General features: G+C 40.9%; 1 protein-coding gene across 1 annotated transcript in view; it reads right to left on the reverse strand.

Annotated features, from left to right (window-relative positions):
• TMF1 (TATA element modulatory factor 1) overlaps positions 1 to 16,134 on the reverse strand; it is a 32,440-nt gene extending 16,306 nt beyond the window's left edge. The window contains exons 1-10 of the mRNA XM_042451474.1: positions 15,924 to 16,134; positions 10,585 to 11,807; positions 9,163 to 9,266; positions 7,906 to 8,032; positions 7,425 to 7,530; positions 5,474 to 5,616; positions 4,364 to 4,530; positions 4,016 to 4,172; positions 2,815 to 2,907; positions 2,087 to 2,243 (exon numbers count right to left, since the gene is read on the reverse strand). Of these exons, the coding sequence (XP_042307408.1) occupies positions 2,087 to 2,243; positions 2,815 to 2,907; positions 4,016 to 4,172; positions 4,364 to 4,530; positions 5,474 to 5,616; positions 7,425 to 7,530; positions 7,906 to 8,032; positions 9,163 to 9,266; positions 10,585 to 11,807; positions 15,924 to 16,080 (2,434 nt within the window). The 5' untranslated portion in view covers positions 16,081 to 16,134. The remainder of the gene's footprint in view (positions 1 to 2,086; positions 2,244 to 2,814; positions 2,908 to 4,015; positions 4,173 to 4,363; positions 4,531 to 5,473; positions 5,617 to 7,424; positions 7,531 to 7,905; positions 8,033 to 9,162; positions 9,267 to 10,584; positions 11,808 to 15,923) is intronic.
• Positions 16,135 to 19,530: the final 3,396 nt, after the last annotated feature.

A 19,530-nucleotide genomic window follows, 5' to 3' on the forward strand; every position in this document is an offset into this window, starting at 1 on the left:
GAGAGCTAGTTGAATTGTTAAAAGTGAGTCTGAACTGAAGAAGTCTCATTTTTTACTTTAAAAACAAATGGGGGGAATCCAGTGAGAACTTGAGTTGAATGGAGTGGAAGATTTAACTTTTCACTCCTGTGCTGAATTGCTGATGAAAATCTCACTCCTCCTTACAAAGCTTCTATTTTGTCTTAAACATACTGCCTAGATTGTCCCTCACATGTGTTGCACACATGGTAACATGGATGTAAGGCATGTATGGTTTCTGCCTGAATCTTTGTTTGAGCTGCTTTCCCACAAAAAGGATGAAGAGTGTCAACTGTACTCTGTCAGGACAGTTCTCTGTCCAGCCTGACTTGCACATGCAGAAGGGTGTGTGTGAGAGAGAGAGGGAGAGAGAAAGAGATATGCTTGGAGTTTCAGTCCAACTAGTCTGGAGGGCACATTGTCCCAACATAGGTGAGAATTCAGAACTGACAGAAGAGTAGAATATGGATGAGGGTTGGCCCACCAATAGATCTCTATGGCAGGGTACAGAACACCAGAAAGAGGTGCTGGGGAGGCGCCTTTCTTTGCTCCACAGCAGTGCCGCAGCAACCAAACTGTGTGATGCTGCTGCGCAGCAACAAAGGAGCATTAAAAGGTGGCTCCTTTTTGCGGCGCAGTTGTGCCGCTGCAAACCTACAAAGACGTCCTGATGGCGTCGCAGCTGCACAGCGCTGTTTGGATGCTACACAGCTGCGATGTCATAGCTGTGCACGCCGAGTGGGAGGTGCTGCGCAGCTGTGATGCCCTCATCACGTGGTAGGATTGCGGGGTGTGTGCATGCGCTGCCTGAGGCAACCCTAGCACGTCATGGGTGCACCACAAAGGGCCATCTGTGCAGGGCCTATGCTCCTTCTTCATTTAGGATCTTTTACCCATAATATCTCTTAAAGTGGACACACAGACCAGGAGACTGTTTGCATGCTCCTGCTAAGGCAGGCAGTCAACTAATGATAGGCAGTTGTATAAAGTCTTGTTCACAATTAGCAATGTCACTAAAACTCTTACTTTTCATCTTGGGATGATTTGTAAGGTTTCATAATACTCTTTTCAGAGAAGACTTTAAATCACAGCTAGAAAAGCACTATATTTCCACCAATTTTCCTCCATCAAATGCCTCCCTTGCCAGGCTTATCCCATCCCTTATCCTTATCCCATCTAGGCAGCTACTGAAGCAAAGAGGAATAAAACCTACACTTAGCAGAGGCTACTGCTGCTGCACAACAAGAAACTGCTATCTGCCTCTCACTAGCCATGGCAAGAGCAGGAGGAAAAGTGCTATCACTAGATCAGCGGTAGGCAACCTTTTTGAGCCGGGGGCCGGGTTGCTGTCTCTCAGACAACTGGGGGGCCGAACCCAAAAAATAAATAATTAAATACTATTAAAAGAAAAAAATTAAATAAATAAATAAACCGGGGCAAATGTAGGACAAAATTTTCAAATGGAGGACTTTTTTTTTTTAAGGGAGGACACGTGAAAAAATTGGCTAATTTTAAAAAAAATGTTAATATAAATGCATGTTTCTGAGGCTTCTATAAACAATTGCCCCCCCCCCCACGCAAGAGGCCAAAGGCCCCGGCAACAATCGGCGGCAGGACCAGGCTGGGGCCAATCCCAAGGCCTCATGGGCCGGATCCGGCCCGCGGGCCATAGGTTGCCTACCCCTGCACTAGATTGTCAATAGGGACAATTCTGGCTGTCTTGGAAATAAGCCAAATAGCTTTTCAATTTTGGGGGAAGTATTTTTTACACTTTCAAGTCAGAGTCAAGACTGGTATAAACTTGTGAATTGTCCAAATCTCTTTACAATGTACAGGGACCAGCAGACAACTTTTACACAGCAGAAAGGGTAACATCCAGAAGAACAAAATCAGGAACACCAGTCAATTAAATCAGACAGACCACTAACCAGATTCCAACAAGAAATCCTTGTCTATTCAACTTCTCTGGTGAGCAGTCATACAGACCTAGTTATTTAAATTGTGCTTTGCACTGAGGTTCTTAATTCACACCCCATTTCAACCAATGGATGACAACCTGATGCCTTACCAAGCCTATCGGAAAGATTCTTCTCCAGTTTCTCCCATGCTAATGTTTGTGCTCCCAGGGTTGCTTGCAAGTTTTCTATCTGCCGGAGCAGGGGCCTTGTAGCAGATGTAACACTTTGACTTAACTCTTGGTTACGAGACTCTGCCTCTTGAAGTCTCTGAAATAATAAAGTGGGTAAGTACCAATGATGACCTAAAATACCATGAATAAAATGATTTAAAGTGATTCTAGTTGCTGTACCACATTCACTGTTACAGCCATTAATGTAATGCAAAATTTAGGCCATAGTACGCATTTAGCATTCATTAACATCTACAGTAGATGTTGTACACAAATGTGAAACTCATAGCCATTGGTATATCTCTCCTGCTCAGACTGACTATGAGAGATTGTGGGGAAGTAACTAATGCAGCTTTTTAAAAAACTAGAGAAATCAGTTGCTCCTGAACTGAAGTCAACTAACCTAAAACGTGCTGCCCCAATAAATGATCAAGATACCACACTCATATCCTAGCATTACCAAACAACCTTAGAGATATACTGAGGCACAAGCAGAACAAACAAAACATGTCTTTCTGTCTCTTGTTCTCTTTTAAAATGCATTCTGGTATGTTGTGATTTGATGGAGAAAGATTAAAGATGAGCCCTGCACGAATTGGAAACACTTCTTCTAGTATTTCCCAGGATGGAAAAACAATCTGACGTTGAAAGAATAACCATTACAATACCTGTTGAAGTTCACTAATTTCTTGGCGTAAATAATCCTCCTTTCTAGCTGTTTGTTGTTCTGCACGTTGCAGAGCCAGTCTCAGGTCTGCCACCTACAAAGCAGGAATAAAGATACAATGTACTGCACTCCTTTTCCTTTTAGCATGCCCCAGTGACATTCAGGAATTCCAGTTTGCAATAATAATAATTAATTATTATTATTATTATTATTATTATTATTATTATTATTATTATTATTATTACTATTATTACAGTGGACCCTTGTTATACGCTGGGGTTTGGTTCCAAGATCCCCCATGGATAACAAAATCCGTGGATGCTCAAGTCCCATTAAATATAATGACATAGCAAAATGGTGTCCATTATAAAAAATGGAAAATCAAGGTTTGATATTTGAAATTTATACTTTTTAACATTTTCAAACTGTGGATGCTTGAATCCGTGTATAAGAAATCCATGTATAAGAAGGGCCGACTGTATTATTATTCTTTCTTTCCCATCTCTCCTCAAGACAAGGTACAGCACGATAAAATACAAAACAATTAAAACACATAAACTCACAGTTAAAATACAATACTACAGTACGCCTGCATCATATGTGGTTTCCAGCATATGCTGGAAGCCGCACCGGAAAAAAGCCTCCCGCATCCTGGAAGGAGTAATGGGGCGCGCTGTGGGCATGAGCTCCATTGCTTCTTATGGGGCTTGAGCGTACACGCTTTTTTTCTTAAGCGGGGTGTGTGTGTGTGTGTGAGCGGAACGAATCCCCCGCATAAGAGAAGGGCCCACTGTATAAAACCATAAACTACATTCATAAGGGTGCATAAACAAATTAAAAAGTTATGATTTAAAATGATTCATTGGGCACATGCAACACTTGTAACTATCTCACCTACAACGATGTTTAAGAAATTAGTATTTTCAGTCAGAATCACAAGGAAACAATGTGACTTACACTATATCTGTAGGGCCAAATACTCCTGTTGTGGTTTGCAGCATTTCAATAGCTTTCCACTAATTTAAAAAACTGCCCGTGCTTCGGTTGGATTGGATGGCCCTTGCGGTCTCTTCCAACTCTATGATTCTATGCATTCCTGCTTGTGATTATCCCAAATGTTGGGAGGTCCACTTGTATGACTTTCAGTCACACACCGACAATAAAAACATTTGCAAGCATTAGTCACATTGTCTACCACTGACCTGAATTGCTAACGCCTCTTGCTGCTGACGAGCTTCTTCTTGAGCCTTTTCTAAAGCTAAGCCCAGTTCCTCCTTCACTTTCATTTCATAACTTAGGGCTGCTTCTTGTGCCTCACAGTCCTTTGCAGCATTGACTTTATGAAGATCTGCAAGTTCTCTGGGGGGTGGAGGGGTAGAGTCACATTAGAATTCAGCTCAAGAACAGCATTTCTGTATTCTGAAATCTAACCAAAATTGTACTTTAGAGTACACTACAGAGGAACTTTCAAGTAAGAATAATTTCTCCTAGGTCTGAAAATATTTTTTCTTCTTTTTATTTATTTTTTATTTTTATGAATGTAGTCTTACTTGTATGCACTATCAAGAGCTGCTTGAACACTTCGGTTCTTTTCTTCAAGATCTTCAAGATCTGTCTGGAGTTTGACCAGATCTTTCTCCTGGCGTTCAACCACGCTATTTAACTGCTTAATGTTCTCTCTATGCTGTTTTTCAAGTTCCTCTTTGCCATCTAATACCTGTTAAAGTGATAGGCCATTAAAATCGGTTTCCTGTCAGTTAAAAATAGTGAGCAGTTAAAATATGTAATTAGAATTATTTTATTTTTAAAAAGGAAAGGCACTTCTGAACACAATCACAAACAGTAATGATATATTATGTATTGTGAAATAAACTTTAATAAAAAGGAAAAAAACCGAACATAGTTAGATTTAGGGAGAAACGGAGAAATATCATTCAATGCAAGAGATGGCAAGTAGAAGGGGGGGAATTATTCCCCTCATCAAACAATACCTGGATTTGCAACCAAAATATTTATACTGTACTGTACTACTTGCTCATTGTACTGCTATTAATAATCCTCATTGGTTTTGTCACTAAAAACCCTCAATGAAGTATGTTGTGGTTTTTTAAATTAAGTACAACAACATATTTAGCCTATTCTACATATTCATTTAAAAAAGTAAAGCTTCTAAGATAACTAAATAAAAAAATATAAAAAGATCTACAGAACTACTATAGCACCTTTTTATGCTGAAAACGACTTACACACCTTTGCCTGTAATTATGAAAACAAAACGTTGGCTGAGATCCTACATGGCAGATGTAGTTATGAATATGTAACTATGTACAGTGCGTCATACATGGGCGCAATATGCGCAAAGGCTGAAAGCTGCGCCAGAAGAGAGTAATGGTGCTCAAGCATATGCGTTTTTTCCCTTACGCAGGGGGGTCCAGTTAGGGAAAACATTTGCAATTATGACAATAGTGCTGTTACAGACTAGGTTTATAATTTTATGACCTGGGAATATACCTTTAAGGTAAAAAAATATGATTCAGTATATTTCATGAGAATAGAAATGTATATGGTAAAAGATGTAATACATCTGGGAAGAGCCAACTCTTCTAGCCTCAGGTAGACTCAGAAACAGTCAAAACTGCCCTTCTATGAATTTGCCCAACCTGCTTCAGATGCTGCAACTCATCTTCTAATTCTTTAATTTTTTTATTCTGCTTTGTATTAATATTTTCTCTTTCCTTCTCTTTTGCTCTTAGTTTCTTGATGATGTTAGAACTTCGTAACTGATGTTTTGAAAGCTTTTCTCCTGAAAAAGAACAGTCTGATTAGCTGGAGATCAATGGGTACTTAATATATATCCTTTACTTTTATACATGTTTCTTGACTGTGTACTTAACAACCCAATTTACCTAAATATTTGACTCTACGGATTTAAGCATCCACAGATAGCAAGCCCCCATTGTCTGCAATGGTGGCGCATGCATGCTGTTATGCCACCATTAGGAACAGCCCCCATTGTCCCCAATGGCAGCATGTGCACATGGCTGCTCTGCCATTAGGGACAATGTGACAACAGGACTTCAAGTAAGCCCCCATTGTTTGGGGAATGTCCCTAATGGCAGTGTGGCCACGAGGTCCCACGGTTTTTGGTATCTGTGGGAAGGGGGTTTGGAATGGATCCCCTGCAGATACCAAGGTCCCGCTGTAATTTATTTCCAGTGATGAACATGAACATTATAATTATTTAAATCTGAGTACAGTACTTCATCTTCACTATATTCTGTTGATATACTAGTCAGTAAAACAATCACACCTCCTACAACAATTGAATATCATAAAAGATGAGTTCTTTTCAAACATTTTACATTTGGACTCGAAGAGGACAGTGTAATACCTCCATCCCTCTCTGCAACATATGAAGAGGACAGTGTAATATATCGCCATCTCTCTCTGCAACTGCCTTACTCTCCTGCCTGATGAGGTTGATAGTTTAAAAAGCTCTTCATACGATCTGGAATTCTAATTTTTTGAGGCACTAAGCAATCAAGGATGCTCCATGTTAGTTTAGGACCCATCCTTACATTTCATAATTCCAGAAGAAGTAGGGCTGCGAGAAAATTCACAAACAAGCTGAACATGACCTTGAACACCAGTAAATATGTACATAAACACACACAAATGCAAAAGAAAAAGACAGCCTTAAATTTAGAAAAAATGAATTCACTCTGAGAATAGACGATTGCCAATTTGAGGTGATTCTCCTTGGTTTTTTATATAGTTGCAACAACAGTATGTTAGGAAAATGAGTTACAACCAATCCTGGACAAAGCAAGCTTTCACTGAATTTCAGAGGTAATTGTCAAGGCATAAAGCTAGTTATTTATTCCACTGACATGCACGACTGTACACAACTTTGCTTTTTGAAATAGTAACACTGTCTACAATCATTCACAGACTTAAAATCAAGAGCAAGGAAGCAGTATATGTTAAATTTTCAAGTTCTAAATATTTTCTAGAAAAGACAGGGTTGAGGAGAAAGGGTTTAACCGACCCCTTGAATTTAAGTAGAATCACAGAATCATAGAATCACAGAGCTGGAAGAGACCACAAGGGCCATCCAGTCCAACCCCCTGCCATGCAGGAAATCCAAATCAAAGCATACCCGACAGATGGCCATCCAGCCTCTGCTTGAAGACCTCCAAGGAAGGAGACTCCACTACACTCTGGGGGAGTTTGTTCCACTGTCGAACAGCCCTAACTGTCAGGAAGTTCCTCCGAATGTTGAGATGGAATCTCTTTTCCTGCAGTTTGCATCCATTGCTTCGGGTCCTAGTCTCTGGAGCAGCAGAAAACAAGCTTGCTCCCTCCTCAATATGACATCCTTTCAAATATTTAAACAGGGCTATCATATCACCTCTTAATCTTCTCTTCTCCAGGCTAAACATCCCCAGCTCCCTAAATCGTTCCTCGTAGGGCATGGTTTCCAGACCTTTCACCATTTTAGTCGCCCTCCTTTGGACACGCTCCAGTTTCTCAATGTAGTCACTTACTAGTTAATTTTAAATAGATAAACAATTGAAGAAAAATGTTAAATCAACTTCTCAGGATACCCACCTTCCTCCATTAATCCTTTGATTTGTTCATCTTTCTCCTTTAGTAATTCAGTAGTTTCATTACTGTTCAATCTAGTTGCTAGATCTTCTTTGAGAACCTTTACTTCCTAAAAAAAGAACACAAATAATTCATTCTCTCAACTAGTTATACATTTAAATATTTTCACTTCAAATTTTCCTAATTCAGAAATGTACCTGGTCACCAATATCCTTAATAATAAATACATACATCCAGAATTTGGGATTAAACATTCAAGACTGATACATTCGTAATCTAAATTAATCCAGGAAAAATGGTCTGAGATTTTATACATTTTTTTTAACAATGACTATCACTTCCCCTGTCCCATCCCTACTAAATACTGGACTTACATGTTCTGCCATTTCAACCTAGATCTGATCTCATAGTTTTATTCTAAGAAATTCCAAAATGACACATTAAAGAAAGGGAAATATAGTTCATGTATGGAAGAATTAATTACCTTTTTAGCAGCGTCTCTTTCTTTGCATGCTAACTGAACCTTTTTCTCTGCATCTGCTATTCGCTGAGCAAACTCCGCTTTAAGAGAAGAAATGCTACTATTCTCTTCTTTCATTTTGAAGATTTCGCTAAGCATAAAATATGTATATCAATATGGTGCTTCACATATCAAACTTCATGCAGTATTTATGCTTATAAATGCATCTCCTCTTCTTCACACAAACAAATCCCATCCCTTAAAAAACAAAATTAACAGGAGAACAAGGAGGAGCTTCCATTCTTCAAGGAAAATCTGGTCTTGACAGATGTGCATACACATGCATGCGTACTGACTCTACCTTCTCCATCCTACCTGAATGTTTTGTACAATAGTCTGTTGAGTCCCATTCATGTAATAGTGTCAATTTCAAAGCTTACATAGTCAGGCTTTCCTCATTGTGCTCCTTTTTAATCACTAACACTTTTCAAATCCCTAAAACAACCCTCCTTAGTATAATCTGCACTGCAAAAATAATGTCGTTTGACTTTAACTGCCATGACTCCAACTCATGGAATCCTATGATTTGTAGTTTGTTGTGGCACCAAAACTCTGACAGAGAAGGCTAAATATCTCACAAAACTACAAATCCCAGAATTCCACAGCATAGAACTATAGCAGCTAAAGTGGTGTCAAAGTGCATTATTTCTGCACTGCAAATTAGACCCTTATTGACAAGGCTTGCATAGGAACAATTGGAGTGTTCCCAAAATCAAAACTGCAGCTAAATTGGTGGGGATACTGTAAGAGCAGGATTAAAAAATAGGAACAGTCTGTCTAATCTCAGTTCCCCATTTCCATTGTAACTATTTGGTTCCATTCTGTTTACTGATATTTAACACCCTGGCCAGTTATTAAAATGAGCTGCTACAGTCCATTAAATGTAAATATTTTTTAAAAAAACATATTACAAGATAGGTCTGAAGCAGACTGGCGGCTTGTACCGGGCTCTGGCTACTCTAGCCCCAACTGGCCGGGGATTGCAGCAACTGCACAGACTGCTCTGAAAGTGGGCTGCCAACAAACTGACAACAAGAAATGCTTTTTCTGCACTCCTTTTTGTGGTGGCTTCGGGCCAATCTGGGGGTGTGCATCATCTGCACACCCCGCCTCCGAAATGGATGGAAGCTGCTCTTTTTGGACTGTGTGTTTCAGGCCAAAGAACCAAAAGGACTGATTCAACAAAGGGAGTACAATATTTCATTAGCCACTGAAACTTACTCTTTAAAATTATCACAAGCTTCTTCAAGGCATGCCTTCTCTTTACTAATGCTTAATAGCCGGTTTTCCCGCATCTCCAGTTTCTCTGTCAAGGAATCAATAATCTGAAAAATATATTATACAGGAGGTGAGAAGGCTAGTACAATGGGTGTAAGGTCTCTTTGGGCAGCAGCACCAAATCAAACTTCCAAACTTCAATTATTTTAAAAAGTAACATAAAGATATTTCACATTACACAGCTGTGGCTGTTTGGGGGCTTTTGCAAAGCACGTGAATTCTATGATACCTATTTCCTTTATGTGTACGAATAAAACTATATTATGTATAGGAGTGATGTATAGGAGCGAAGTGATGTATAGGAGTGATGTTGTTGCAATCAAGACTGTCACTAGATTGGAGAGATGCAAATTCTAATTTGCACTTACAAATACAAAAGCCACTGTGTCAACCTGAGCCAATCACACTCTCTCAACCTAATCTACTTAATGGGGTTGCTTCAAGTATAAAATATACACAGGTGGGAAGAGGGCAGAGCCAGGATAGTGTAGTAGTCTGACTGTTGGAGACAGTCTCTTGGAGACCTCAGCCATGGAAAGGGCGACCTTGGACCTCAGAGGAAGGTCAAATGGTCTCAGCCTCAAAGGAAGGCAATGACAAAACACCTCTGAACAATTCTTACCAAGAAAACCCTGTGATAGAGTTGCTTTCATCAGAAACAACTTGAAAGTACACAAGATGGGAAGGGACAGTAGTATACTCCCAATCTGTGTTAATGTAGTATGCTCCCAATCTGAACAATAGGTTATTTCTATAACAAAATTAAGATCAAATTTATTTCTAACTAAACACTTTTCTATGACCAATAATTTCACCTGGAGTTTAAACAAGTGCATCTGAACAAAGTGGAAGCAACCGTAGTTTTTATGTCAATTGTAATTTAATTACAATTGCCACACTATCAGATGTTGATGACCAGTCATGTTCCCAATGTGCCAGGCACCAGTATTATTATTGTTCTCATCAGATACAACTGTTTCTGCTTTCTTTGGAAGTTCTCTGTGGAGTGACAGCCAATGGCTGGCTGGCCAGTATCAAGCCACAGGCCACCACTTTGACAAGAGTGATTTAATCCACAGGATTCAATTTTGTGTACATATAAGGATTAGAAGTGCAGAATTTATCATGCAATAAGGCAAACAAATAATCTTTTCTCCTTCCCCACTCAGCCTTACCACATATTCACAGCAAAAAGAGAGATGCGTAAAAATCAGCAAACTAGGTTCAGTGATACAACAGGAACAGCATGACAATCAAATCACCAGTTGCATCTACTGCAGCTCTTTTCTAGCATATTATGTGGCATTAAGCACTTCAAGAGGGAAATAGAACAACCCAGTGAAAACCACCAGTTCCCAGTATTACCTTGCAAAGCTCTTCTTTTTCACATTCTGCATTGGTTGATTTTCCAGTACTGGGCTGCAGTATCACCATCTCCTCTTTCTGTATCTGTCTTGGATCAGTCTGTATAGAAACAGCCAAGACATCTGGCTGTTCAGAGTTCACAGGTGTTGCGCTTCGCCCACTTTCCTCCAGTTCTGTTTCTTCTACAGGTAGTACTAGAGGCTCATTTTGGATTTGATCAGATTTACTTTTTACAGATTCCATCTCATCGCTTTTTAGTGTTGGGTGGCCGATGGTGACAGATGCTGAAATGCATCCCCTACCTGGAAATTCATCATCTGAGTTTATTTCACTTACACTTCGACTGTCTAAAGACTGTACACTAAATGAGTCAATCCTTTCAAAAGCATCAGAGGAGCAGCAACTTTCAGTTAATTTCTGAAAGTCATCTAGACGGTTATAGTCTGCGCATGCAGATGATGACAGCAATTGAAATGAAGTTTGCATGAGATGAAGACTAGCTTTTGAATCAGAAGCCTCTTGCCTTGAACTTACTGAGCTCTCACTTATTACACTTTCATGGTCCAGAACTTCAATATCGCTGGTTGTGGATGTCCCTGAGGAGAAAGTGCTAATTGGAGGAGAAGGTGTATTGCTTTGCCTGTCCTCGCTTTTGCGTTCCTTTGTGTCCAGGGCCATATTCTTTGCTTCTGAAGATAGAGGCTGTGCAGAAAGGTCAGGGACATGTCCATGCTCATCACTTCCCGAACTTGATTTCACAGTAACAGTGGATTCTGCTTCATTCGGATTTTCAGATGTGCTTTGATCATTCTCTTTACCACTATTTTCACCACACACATGTTCCTTACTTTGTATAGAATTATTTTCTTCTACCTTTTCCTGGGAATTACTGCGGTTTTTCAGTTCCACGGGTAAAATTACAGGGATATCATCTGTTTCTGGCAAGTCAGCATCAAAGGATTCCTGTACTGTACTTTTTACTTCCTCTTTGGGTCGCTGAGATTTGGTGGGTGGTGTAGATACCACTGGACTTTTTTGGATGCTCTGAACATCAGTTGGTGAGAGAAAGGCACTAAAGAAGTTATCTGATTCATCTACCACAGTCCTCCTAACTGGTTTGGTGATGGCTGTTGGCGATGATACTGGTTGACTTTGAGGTTCCACATCTGAGTTTGCTCCCCATGTTGAAGTATCCCAACCTCCACTTGCAAGAGAATTTGCTCCTAAAATGAGATGAAGAAAGAGAGGAGAAAAAAAACAATTTTTTAAAAAGTACATAGATTATTACAAGTATTTAGGTAAGTATGCCCTATCTAAAAATGCCTATCATATGACCACTTAACGAGGGCTATGGAGCTGGAATCCGTAGAAAGGCACCCTGCTTGACTCTGGATTCAAAATAAAAGCATATAACAATGTATGCTAAATACATCTGTTTATACTCATATTTTATATTTAATAAATAAATATATTCATCTGCCATCTTTCAACAGCACCCAATCAATGTTCATACAATAGAATGTTTTGTTTAATTCATTCCTTAGTTAATCCAGGTAACAAAACATCCTTATGTTGTAAACCAGTGATTCCCAAACTCTGGTTCTCCAGGTGTTTTGGACTCAAGTGCCCAGAAGCCTCAGCCATCTTGGCCAATTGTCTTGGATTCTAGGAGCTGAATTCCAAAACACCTAGAAAGCCAGAGTTTGGGAGTCACTGTTGTAAATGTCTTTGCTGGTGATTATTTTAAAAACATAAAGGCAGTTCTTGTAATCCAAGATTTAGCTTCTTTGCTGTTCACCATTAAAAATAAAATAAAATGACATTTTCTGTCTTCCAAAAGGCTGACATACTCCACCATTACAACAGAACCTCAAATGAAACATCAGGAGGTTTCAAAGTAACTTGGAGTACACATTTTTACAGAACTATTAGAACTATTAGATAGCATATGCACATAAGGAATAAATGTACAGTAATGGTATGTAGCTTTTTCAGTGGAGCAATAGAAAAAAATAAATTCATCAGAACATGTGCCTCACAAGCACTTCTTTGTTGGTTCACTCTGATCTTAACAAGTTGTATTGTGCATAAATAACCCTTACGTCACCTTCCTGCATAAGGACATTTAAAGATGCCGAGACGTCTTTATGTAGCTATGTAGCTATGGCTTACTTACTCCACTCTTGTGCCTCCACTGAGAGAGGGAAGGTTTATTAAGAGCTGAACCCCTCCCTCCTTCACTATGAACAACCTACTTACTGTGTTTTAGATATAACCTGAAGTGGACTATAATTTCATTATAGAATCTACTAAACAAACATAATCAACTCAGAACAGCTAACATTCTTTGCTGTTTTCTAATACAATACTATGCTTACATTCAGTGTTATTATCACAAGACAGATCTAAGCCCTAAATCATGAATGAATAAGAACTGTAAAATGTACAGACACACATCCCATCAAAGGAAGCTGTGGTAAAGATAAGCTTGTACAAGATTCACATTAAATAACACAGAGCTTGTTTTCACTACATATACTGGGCCATAACTCCAAAATACCCCATGGCTGCCATCACTTAGGGTGCATCTACACGGTAGAAATAATGCAGTTTTACACCACTTTAATTGCCATGGCACCATCCTACAGAATCCTGGGATTTTTAGTTTTGCGAAGCACCAACACGCTTTGGCAGAGAAGGCTGAAAACAATGTAAAACTATAACAAGCAGGATTCCATCAAATGGAGCTATAGCACTTAAAGTGGTGTCAAACTGCATCATTTCTACAGTGTAGAAGATGGACCCTAAGACACCTCACACCTTTAACTCCTTGCTTACAAAATTAAAGCCAACAGAGCCAGTTGTGAAACGTTTACTAACTGTTGGGTAAACTAGTGCATCAAAACCTAACATACTAATAAAACACAGAGCACAAACAAGATAACTCTGTTTAACATTCAACATCTGACTTGCTTCTCTGAACAGCCATTCTTCCACTGTCATCCAAATGCTGCATTAAAAATGACCTTTGAAAACAACTCAACTAAATGAATTAGCCATCTGGTGGCTAGCAAAGCAAACAAGGCTGATGAGAGAAGGAGGAAGAGGAGGAGGAAAAAGCACAAGGAAACTGAAGTAAATAGGCTTTTAAAAGTGCATATCAGAATTTGTGGGGAAAGAGCATGAGCAGGAAAAAGTCAAAGTCTGATTAAGGGATATGAATCCAGGATTTCAATAACCACCACTTGATGATTTCAGAGCCACAATGAAAAATGGCATCACCATAACACAAGACACAAATGAAAGATATGTCATAACTCTAAAGCCTTTTATCAATACTCATGCAAGCTTCTAGAGTGTACATCCCAAGAGATCAAGGAAAGGTCTAATGGAAGAAGTTATTCGATTAAGCAGCTTACTCAAAACCAGTATTACCAAGTATTGTAGAATAGTACTCCCATCCTTCTTAATCATTAGTCATCCCAGCTGAATTTGATGGAAGTTGTAGTCCAAAATTGCAGGGCAATAGATGAAGATGAAATTGAAGATAATGTCCTTCATTTCAAGCCACCACAACCCAGAACATTAGTGTCGTGTTATTTAAGAAACCATAGGCCTACACTCTAGCTGTGTACTTCCATGAGTAGTTGTGTACATAGGAGATGAAGACCAATGAAAGTCTGTCAGGCAGACAGGGAACAGGCATAGTGATAATGGAGAACAGAGCTTTATACCCTTCAAAGAAAGGTAGCAAAATGGCAAGCTAACTCTGCAAAAGGAAAAGGAAGAGCAAATCCTAAATAACAATTTACCAGTTATGTGTGGCACTTCCAACCTGTATGTCGATAGGTAATGTAACGTAATGTGACATACGAGGTGGCTTTTTCTAACAATATTAAACCACAGGTATTCAATAATTTACCCTATCAATTTTGCTATTTTGCATGACTGCTGTTAAGAAAAACATACTCAAAGCCCCTCTGGGGCTAATTACTATAATTACAAAGCAACATTTTAATCTCTACTGCAGTTATTAACATGCAATGTTCACAAATCGGATCATCCTGCTGCTTCAGAGGCTAGGACAAGGAAGAATATTGGATGCAAACTATGTTGATCATAGAATCATAGAGTTGGAGAAGACCTCAAGGGACATCGAGTTCAAGCCCCTGCCATGCAGGAATACACAATCAAAGCACCCTTGCATGGCAACAACTGCCATTGCATATGGATTATTTGTGTCTTCTGCAGCTCCAGAGAACAGGACCTGGAGCAACGGATGCAAGCTCCAGGAAAGAGATTCCAGCTCAATATTAGGAAGACTTTCCTGACAGTAAGAGCTCCTTCCTCGGAGTGTAGTGGAGTCTCCCTCCTTGGAGGTCTTTAATCAGAGGCTGGATGGCCATTTGTCAGGGGTGCTTTGACTGTGAGTTCCTGCATGGCAGAAGGGATGGAGTGGATGGCCCTTGCGGTCTCTTCTAACTCCATGATTTGGTGTTTCTGTGTATGAGATGAGAATGAGGAAAAGGTTATGGCATTGATCTACAAAACACACAAACAAATAAAGTGGAATCTACTATAGAAAACCGAGGGAAAGCTTATACTTTGGGTGAGTCACTCTCTCAGCCCAGGGACAGGTTCACTTTAGGCCAGGTCGCCATGAGTCAGGAATGACTTGAAGGCAAACAGCAACAAAAACAGCCGCAACACACAACTTAGGCAACACGTGTGGTGTTTTGCCAAAACTCTTGCCCATTCTGAAGGGAGCTCAATAGCAACGCAGAGGATAGACAAGATCAAAAAGGGGGAGAAGAGGAGTTGAGGGGGAGAGAAAAATCATGTAGAAATAATGCACTCTTGACACCTCTCCATCTGGGATTTGTAGTTCTGTGAGGCCCAGCACTCTTTGGCAGAGGGGGCTAAATGGGAGCTTGCTGCCTTACAGCTGAATCAATGCACTTTGGCGCCGCTTTGACTGTCAGGGCTCCATCCCATGGAATCGTGGGATTTGTAGTTTGTGGAGCGCTCTGAACCAGACGAGGCTAAACGTCTCACGAAACTGCAAATCCCAGAACTCCGCAGCATTGATCCGGGGCAGGAAAGCCGCCTCAGAGTGCATTATTAAATACCAACCACAAAATCCCAGGGTCCTTAGCACTTGAAAGGGGAGTCAAACTGTATTCATTCTGCAGGTGCAGCCTCCGTAAAACTACAGATCCCAGGGCTCCACAGCATGGCGGTTGAAGCAGCGTAGGACAATGCCACCCTCGAGAAACTACAAGCTGCCTCCTGCCTGCCCTTGGGAAACTACAAATCCCCCGGTCCAGCCCCTCACTCACCGGCCTCCCTGGCTCCGAGGCCCCCTTCCTTCCCTCCGCCTCCTGCCTCCTCCTCCTCGCCGGCCTGGATGTCCAGCACCCGGTCGATGGACTTCTGCGCCTGAGAGAGCGCCTGCTTGGCGAAGGTCGAGAGCTGCGAGGCGTTGAACCAACTCATCGCCCCTCAGGTCCCTCCGCCGCCACCGCCGCCGCCATGAACCCGGATGGAGCCGCCCGGCCCAACGCGCATGCGCCAAGGAACCGCCTTCGCTTCCACGTCGCAAAAAATCCTCGCTCACGTGACGCGGAGCCCGGTTGCCATGGATACCAAGGAGCGTCGCTCTGGGGAGAGAGAGAGAGAGACTGGGCGGTGCCAACCGTCACTCGTGACGTCACTGACTGTGCCTCTCTCTCCCTCTCTCTCTGGCCCTTCCTTCAGTCTATCCCCAAACTGTTCCCTTTTAAGAGACTTTGGACTTCAGCTCCCAGAAGCCTCAGCCACGTTGGCCAATAGCCTGGGATTCTGGGAGCTGAAGTCCAAAATCCCTTAAAGGGCACCACTGCCCTATATCACTGAATATAATGGCAATAGTTCTGACCTAAAACAACTGTCTCTGAATCGCAGTGTCGCATGCAACACCCTGAATGTCTAGAATTCAAGGTCTGGTTATTTTAATTGTGTGGTTTTTTTAAATTGTTTTTAAAGTGGTTTCTTTTTTTAGTCTTGTCGGCTGTCTTGGGTCCCTTCTTGGGAGAAAGGCGGCATAAAAGATTAAATAAATAAATAAAATAAAGATAAAATAACAAATTAATTAACAATAAAATAAATAAATAAATAAAATCTGTATGCAAAAGGATCTTCTAGCACCTTTGAGACCAACTCAAAGAAAGAAGCCCATCAATAAAGTCGAGGATCCCAAACACACTGCAGAAATAACCCACTCTGAGACTGCTTTAACTGCCCTGGCTCAGTGCTAGGGAATCCTGGGAACTGCAGTTGTGGCACCAGAGCTCTGACAGAGAAGGCTAAATGCCTTAGAAAACTACAGTTCCCAGAATTCCCTAGCACTGATCCAGGACAGTTAAAGCAGTCTCAAACTGGGTTATTTCTATAGTGTGTTTTGGACGCGCATGCTACCAACTTCTTTCAGTTCGTCTCAAAGGTGCTACAAAATCCCTCTGAACCTTAAATGTCTATGTGTATGTGTACATAATTTCTTTCATATGGTTAAAGTGAAAATTTGGCCAGATGGTCAGATGCTGACCCCAGAGTTGTGCTGGAGGACCTGGCGATTCCTAGAGAAATTACCTCTCTGGGCATTTGTATGTCCCCCATCATGATTCTATGCTTACCTTTCAGTAGGTGTTGACCACAGAGTTGCGCTGGAGGAAAGAGATTCCTAGGCCTGTTACAGACTGCCAAAATAAAGCTGCTTCGGGTCTCTTTGGAGGTATGCTATTTAAATGATGCATGGGTCCTAAGAATCCAGAAGCTGCACCAAAGCTGCACTCCAGTGCTTAGGAATGGAGTGTGGCTTTGGCGCAACCTCCGGACTCTTAGGACCCACGCATCATTTAAATAGCATACCTCCAAAGAGACCCGAAGCAGCTTTATTTTGGCAGTCTGTAACAGGCCCTAGAAAGATGTTCTTGTTTGGTTTTTTATTTAAGTATTTTTAATGTGCTTATTTCACTTCCACAGGGGTCCTGCACCCCTAACCCCAGCAAATGATTAGGGCCCACTGTATATTAAAATGTTCAAAGGACACAGAATTTACTCATAAACAAGGCAGCTGCATAATGTGTTCTGAATATTGCAAGGCTTCAGGCCTTGCTATGGAATGCAGACAGTGCCGGTCTCCTTGGTGCATGACCTACACTGGGAAGTGGGCAAGAGGAAGGTGTTGGTTCTGCTGGATCTCTCAGCAGCTTTTGGTACCGTCCACCATGGGGTCCTTCTGGGCCAACTCTCCAGACTGGGATTTGGGAGCACTGTTGTAGGAGCAAACTCAGAACATGGTGCTGGAGGATTCATTTCACCCTTTTGGTCTCTACACTTGGTTCTCTCTCCAGGATGCTTAACATACATAAGAAGCCACTGCAAGAAGCTATCCAAAGTTTGGAGGTTTGGTGTCACCAGCATATCGCAGACACTCAACTCTTATCCAATTCCAAGGAAGTGGTTTTGATGCTAAAACAGTGTCTGCTTTGGGTAATGGACTGGAGGAAGGAGAACAAATTGAAGTTCACTGAGGCAAGACAGAGGTACTCCTGGTCAACTGAGAGGCAGATTAGGCAGGGTGATCAGATGTCATAACCGCAAAGGAGGACAAGGCACCCCAAAATATAGGACACTGAAGAAAAGTGTAGGGCACTCAAGAAAATGTAGGGCATTACAAAATAAAAGCTAGAAATACTAATATAAATATATGCTTCTTAGTCATGCTCAAAATGGAGGACATTTTGGAATTCTTCAGAAAGCTGAAGGAAAGGACATGTTCTAGAAAAGAAGGATGTCTGATCACCCTGAGATTATGGAATAGGGATTCCTAGGTTTCAGCAGTGCCAGGAGTAATTTGCACAGTTAAGACTACTGTGCCAGCTTAGCCAATCCTGAAGATTTCAGTATTACATCTTGTTTGGATTACTGTGACACTCTACATGGGGCTGCCTTTGGAAACTGTTCAAAAAATTCAGATCCAAACTGGTGTGGGCTGAGTGCTGGTTGAGGCCAGTTACAGGGAACGTAACTGGTTGAAACAGCATCACTGACTACTGGTTCATCTCTGGGCATAGTTCAAAGTGGTGCTTATGATTTATAAAGCCCTATGTGGCTTAGGTTCAGACAGAGAGAAATACTGTCTCTCACTATATGAACCTACTCATGTCTTGAGATCCTTGAGGGAAAGCTTTTTCTTGATGCCACAACCATCACAGGTCCATCTTGTGGCCTTCTCAAGTGGCTGCTCCTGGGCTGTAGGACTCCTTTCCACAGGAGGCTAGGCCGCTTGTCGCCTTCTCTTCCCCTTTCACCAGCAGGCAGACCTTTTTCTTTAAAGAAGCATTTCACGATTAACTAGTTGCAGGCAAATCTTCTTATGGTTCATCTGTGCTATATATTTTTTCACTTTTTTACCATCAGGGTTTCAGCTCTATTTTGTTTTAACCTTTTAAAAAGTCAATCTTGAGTCTAATGCTGGGATATGAATAAAACAAATAATAGCACCATATACGAGATCTAGCAACACTAGATGTCCAAGAAGAAGGGGGCACTATGAACTCATACAGGGATCTTAATACTAACAGCCCATATCCATTAAACATCCTCCATAATCAGATCAGTTGATCGTAATAAATCTATTTTAAACATCCTCCATATTATTTTTCAACCAATAATTGCCAGCTCTGCCTGTGAAATTGGCTTTAACAATTTTTGCAAATAGACAATTCACCATAAAATGTCCTCAAGTCACAGTACTAACAGATAGTGGGCAGGGACAGCATTTTAACTTCAAAAAAGAAAAGCCAACTACTATCCCAAACAAGAGTGAAGATTCTATGTAATAAAGCCCATTCAGAACTGAACTCACTGAGTTCGGAAGTGGACACAGGATACAGGATTGTATCC

This window comes from Sceloporus undulatus, chromosome 2 (assembly GCF_019175285.1).
Source record: "Sceloporus undulatus isolate JIND9_A2432 ecotype Alabama chromosome 2, SceUnd_v1.1, whole genome shotgun sequence".
NCBI lineage: Eukaryota > Metazoa > Chordata > Lepidosauria > Squamata > Phrynosomatidae > Sceloporus > Sceloporus undulatus.